Source organism: Montipora foliosa, chromosome 11, assembly GCF_036669935.1.
Source record: "Montipora foliosa isolate CH-2021 chromosome 11, ASM3666993v2, whole genome shotgun sequence".
Taxonomy (NCBI): domain Eukaryota; kingdom Metazoa; phylum Cnidaria; class Anthozoa; order Scleractinia; family Acroporidae; genus Montipora; species Montipora foliosa.
Genome location: NC_090879.1, coordinates 17,679,077 through 17,684,909, shown reverse-complemented (window position 1 = coordinate 17,684,909; position 5,833 = coordinate 17,679,077). Strand labels below are relative to the sequence as shown.

The 5,833-nt window shown below is 39.8% G+C and overlaps 1 protein-coding gene across 1 annotated transcript in view; it reads right to left on the bottom strand.

The window, feature by feature from the left end:
- The window catches only part of LOC137977781 (organic cation transporter protein-like), a 9,585-nt gene extending 4,141 nt beyond the window's left edge, over nucleotides 1-5,444 (bottom strand). The window contains exons 1-3 of the mRNA XM_068825112.1: nucleotides 5,015-5,444; nucleotides 1,889-2,035; nucleotides 1,239-1,519 (exon numbers count right to left, since the gene is read on the bottom strand). Coding sequence (XP_068681213.1) covers nucleotides 1,239-1,519; nucleotides 1,889-2,035; nucleotides 5,015-5,335 — 749 coding nt within the window. The 5' untranslated portion in view covers nucleotides 5,336-5,444. The remainder of the gene's footprint in view (nucleotides 1-1,238; nucleotides 1,520-1,888; nucleotides 2,036-5,014) is intronic.
- Nucleotides 5,445-5,833: the final 389 nt, after the last annotated feature.

Below are 5,833 nucleotides of genomic sequence, written 5' to 3'. Positions count from 1 at the left end.
GTGCGACGGTTGCGTCCCCCCCCCCCTCCCACAGGCTGCGGAGGTCCACTATGTACTCCATTGGTCTAGTACCTGCAGTCCTGTGTGAAAGAAGAGATCTTCCGAAATTGGATGACATTATCGAGACATACAAAGATGATCTTCCGTCCGTCGAGCTATTAGGGAGTTTAAGAAACCACGACGGCTACGGTGACGAAAATGTCACTTCAAACTGGTAGTTTGAGCTATTCTAAGTGTTTCACGGTGTTTCCATCATCTTGTTTATGTTCTACGATATGGGCGAAATATCCTACAACCAGATTGATTTGTGCGGATTTGAAGCAAGGAGAGAGAAGGAGAGAGTCACTGTTGTTTGTCCACGTTGTCGTCAAAACCTTGAAATTGATCATTTTACGTTGTTGTTTTGACGAATACGGGAGAGACAGATTTTCAACTTTATTTGTATTTTTGTTCTTTTTAATTAGTGACATTATTCTCTAAAACTGTAAAATACACACGTAAAGTAGTCTTTGCGCCCAAAAAAAATCAATTTTGAAGTTCAAAAGTTCGAGTAATATCCGCTTTTTAAAGTTTTTTGATGCTGCCTTCAAAACACACGAAATTCAGTCTCAGACAAACTCATGTTCAAAATTTCCCTGGGTAGCATGCCCCCAGACCCCCGAGAGGCTCGCGCCTCAAGCGCTCGTTTAGTCCGTCTCCTCGTTGGATCGCACCTTCCCGCAAAAAACCTGCCTACGGGCCTGGTTAGGATGGTTTAATTTTAAGTTTACGATGAAAATTTGTGCTGTTTTTTTTATCATAATCTCTAGGTTGATTTTCAATGAATAGAAAACCTTTTTGATTTATTAATTCCGAAGTGAAATACTCCGATAACCGTTCTGAGGTTTTGACATATGAACTCTTCAACGCGTGAATCAAATCAACCCGCGACTCCTGCTGTTTTAAAACACTCCACCTCTCCAATTTTCAACTGATGCTAAGCCAGAAAAACTCAGATTAAAAGAGTACGAATCAAATCAAAAACGAATGAAGGAACCCTTTTTTTTTTTCAAAAATCACTTGGGCTTTGGCAAACTCAATTTGAGAAATTTTGTTGAGTTTTTGGAACATATGAAGTATCTACTGCAAAAGATGACATAGGCTGATGATTTCGATTTTTGCAGAAGAAGAAGGCCTCCAAACATGGCTTCAATAGAGTATTGTGTGACCTCCTATAATATAAAGTGCAAGTGTCTTACCACCAACACAGCAGCAACGGTACGCCTGATAAGGAGACGGCTAACGTTAGGTACCTCCACTCATGGATAAGATAAGCCAGCAACGACAATAAAATAACTCCAAGACTTATAAACATGTTGTTAACGATTCCTCCAGCAGTGCGTTGGTTAATCTGAACGATCTCCATGCAGTACACAAACCGTACAAGAAGGCATCCCGCTGTTCCAGCGCCAGCCAAGAAACGGAATAACAAAAATAGTGAGAGACAGTCAGCTACGGCGGATACTGTTCCGGACACAGACTGAAACACAGATCATCATCATCATCATCATCATCATCATCATCATCATCATCATTATCAACGTATTATCCTGTACTTTAGAATAAAATGGTAATTTTCTTTATGAATACATCATCATCGTCGCTATTATCGTCATCGTCATCGTCATCATCGCAACTATTGTTGTCATCGACCTCAGCATGGAATTAATTGTTATTATCGTCATCGTGTCAAAATTATTGTTATTGTCACCTTCATCGTCATCGTCATATTCGTCGTCAGTCAAAATCAATGTCATTAATCGCCATCGTCTTCATTGTAGTCATTGCAATCATCGTCATTATCATCAACATCATCATAATCGTGTATCGTCAATATTTATTTACTCACCATAAGAAAAATGCTAAGAAAAACACCAGTCTTCCGCCCCAAGTGATCCGACAGAGTGCCTAAGACAACTGAACCGACCAACAGTCCTGCCATATATACAGATTGGGTCGCCGCTTTCAGGTGTTTCCTGTCGCAAATGAGGTCCCACTGACAAAAAGAGATGATAATAAATATTTAAACGCTTTATTCGTCCGTTTAAAACAACCGTTTTACCCGTTTCCCATTCATCCGTTCCACAAACGATAATTACATTTAATGGGCTGCCTCAGAAGGAAATACATTAAGAGGATAACCCAAGGACTGCACATGAGTTCATGGTAAGATATTGCTCTTTTTATTGATTCACACTGGCTGTCAAGTTTAAATCAATTAATCGGAACAGATTAATGTATCGGTTTCTATTTTGACGATCCGCCATTTGTTGCTTCCGAGAACATGATTCCCAGTTGAGCAGCCAACCTGAACTGAAGAATCCGCATATTTTTGAAAGGAGCTGTAACTTCTAAAATAAACGGATTTCATCGAATTTGCTACTTTGGAAAATGCTGTAATTGTCAATTTGAACTGTAACTACTGTAACTATGTTACCAGTCGATTAGATTTCTGCAACAGCCTGCTCTATGGGTTGAAAGGTAACCAACTACAAAAACTTCAGCGCGTCCAGAACGCGGCCGCCCTTGTCATCTGTAACATCAGCCGCTATGAGCATATTTCACCTTCGTTATACAATCTCCACTGGCTGCCTGTCAGCTACCGAATCCAGTTTAAGATATTATTGCTTGTATATAAAACTCTTAATGGACTTGCACCCCTGTACCTATCAGAACTCATAGAACTGAAAAAGCCTGGGAGATATAACCTGAGAACCAATTCGGACACACTCTTATTGAAGTATCCTGCGTTCAAGAGTCTTACCACTCTTGGTGACCGCTCATTTACAAGTGCGGCACCAAAACTCTGGAACAGTCTCCCCAAGGCAATACGAAATGCGAACAATGTAAACACCTTTAAGCGCCTTCTGAAAACGCATCTTTTCCGCGATGCATTCAGCTGCTATGAGAAACAGTAACTATGCGACTCATTTTTATTTATATATAGATTATCTTTGTACGCATCTTTTCCGCGATGCATTCAGCTGCTATGAGAAACAGTAACTATGCGGCTCATTTTTATTTATATATAGATTATCTTTTGTAAATAGGTTTTGTAAATAAGTTTAATGAGCTTTATATATTATAACAACTTGTAATTAAGGTATATTAAGTTTCTCTCGATATTGTAATTTTTCTTTCCATATTGTAATGCGCCTGTGAGCATCTCTCAATGTAACAGGCGCACTATAAGTATTAAATTATTATTATTATTATTATTATTATTATTATTATTATCATATAACACACTGGAAATTAATTATTCCCAGTAACAAATAAGAATTCGGAGATGCGTTTTTATAAATTTGCATTCCGTTTTGTTACCAGTAGAAGACAGCAAAAAATGTCTTCTCGATAGGCTAAATGGTGACTTTTGGCTTCATGATCTGCAACTGGACGCCTGATAAGTAATTTTTTTCACGACATAACACAGGCGCCCCAAGCTCAGTGTGATGGAAAGCCAACAAAAATGTAAGGATTTGTATGGGAATCATGATAAAAGACCTGAACCACACAGGGCAGAAGCGACCCACAATGGCAATAAGGTTAGGCTTTTTAATTGAGAATTTTTCGTAAAATTATCTTCTCAGGTCAAGAGAAAATGAGGGGACAGAGAGGGAGGCTCCCGGTTCAGCCCTTGGGGTATGTCATGTACACGAAAGTTATTTTTAGACGAGCGGAAGTCTTTGTTCTAGCGGAAGTCTGTCTCCCGAGACGTCCGCGTGCAGGCCAACCTCGGTCTGATGTTTGAAAATAAATATTCATCAGCCTTCCACGTGCGCCGCCATTTTCTCTTTTCACTAAGAACCTGAGAGCGAGGCAAGACTACATGCGGACATCTCGGAAGAAAGACTTCCGCTACAACAAAGACTTCTGCTCGTCTAAAAATAACTTTCGTGGACATATCCCGGCCAACGCCCTAAACCTCCCTCTCTGTCCCCTCATTTTCTCTTGCTCAGATCTTTTATCGGTATTCTCATATAAATCCTTATATTTTTGTTGGCTTTCTCTCACACTGAGCTTGGGGCGCCTGTGGAGATAAGAGTAGTCAAGAAATCACCACCCCCGCCCCTGAAACAATCAAGAGCAATCAATACCGAGTTTGTTGTTGATCGAGTCAGTGATAAGCGAGCTGACTTGGTAACAAAGCCAAGGAATGGTGTCTTTTTCAGAAAAATACTTTTAACGAGGATGCATTTTCATTATGCGTAGGTTGCTAATTCAATGAAAGTAGACTAGCAAGAATTAACGATAGCAGTAAGACTGGCCATATTTATGTGTCTACCAAAGTTACCCACTACCAACTCCCAGAGGCTAAACTAGAGAACGCAGAGCCACATTCAATTAACCCAATAAATATCCGGCTCGTTTTCAACCCACTGCTATTAAATATAAAGATTGTGTCGGTAAGACCCAAACAAGCTAATGTCTCGTTCTATAATCCGCTGCCGAGCCAAATTAAAGGAGCGCTAGCCTGTAAATATAGTATGCTTCAAACGTAGCCCATATTCTGTAGATTAGCCCAATTTTTGTGTTCAAGTGTGTGCCTTTTTTGTGCACAACAAAGCAGCCGCCTTTTTAATCGTCAGTTGAAGTGTTGTTGCCGAACGGCTGTTTCACTCTCCTATCGGCTTAATGTGCAGGCTATCAGATATATTGCTTTACAGTTTAGAACTAGCTAACATTAATACTTCTTCGGGAAAAAAAACAATTCTTGTCATGACAATAATAGCCATCCTTATCGGCTTCACACTACTTTAATAGTGTCAAGATAGCTATCAATAGGCCCCATTCGATATATCAATATTCACACCTGGCTACGAGGCTTGATGGTTAAATTCTTATTTTGTTTAGAAATATCCCTTAAGACTTGTGAGACAAAGAAAACAGAACGGAGCCGTGAAATGTGACCATATAGAGCCTCTTAGCCATGTATGAATACGTGGCCTATTATTATCCAGCATTGGTGACTAACCTCAGTGACTGCACTGGTTAGATGGCCAGAAAAGTCATATTTGACGCAATCTGAACAACATTTTCGCACTTGACATGACTCGTTAATTTGCGAAGACGACAAGGAAACACAGGTAAAATTCTTTGGAGTAGCGCCGTAGAAGACTTGAACAAGGTGCTGCAGTCCAAGGGGTACAGACACTGCACTCATGAAGGCATACAGAAGAAACGTATAACGACCGAAGCCACCAACCATGGACAAAAGGCCATCAAATTGTTCTTGAGACGACTTACTCGTTGGCCCTAAGCCTTGCACTTTGCTGTCCTCCTTTTCGAGTGACATGACAGTCAAGGCAGGACGATTTACTATGAAGTTTTGACAGATCGATTGTGTTCTAACAAACAAATGAACTTCGATGCTGATATCTGATGAAGATATCTGTTTAAAAACGTTCTTTTATTAAAATATTCAAACCACAAGTATCAAATCAATATTTAGTAGCCAAATAAGGTCCTGCTTGAGACTGAAATAAACACTTGAGTGTCACTGTACCCCCAACGTTGTAGTAACTGTAAGATTGGCCTCGCTGGATAAGCGATATTCGTTGAGATACGTCATTATATTATTGAAAAGCTAAAAAGAGCAAGGCTGATATAATGGTGAAGAAATATATTGAGAAAAAAAACCAATATTTCGAAAGTCAATGCCTTTTTTCATCAGGATTTTACAAGCTTGTAAAAGCGTGATGAAGAAGCCTGTGCTACCTCCGAGCTTGAAGGGGTCTCCATAGATTCTGTACAATCAATAACGACTGTACATTTGTGATAGTACTTGCTAAAC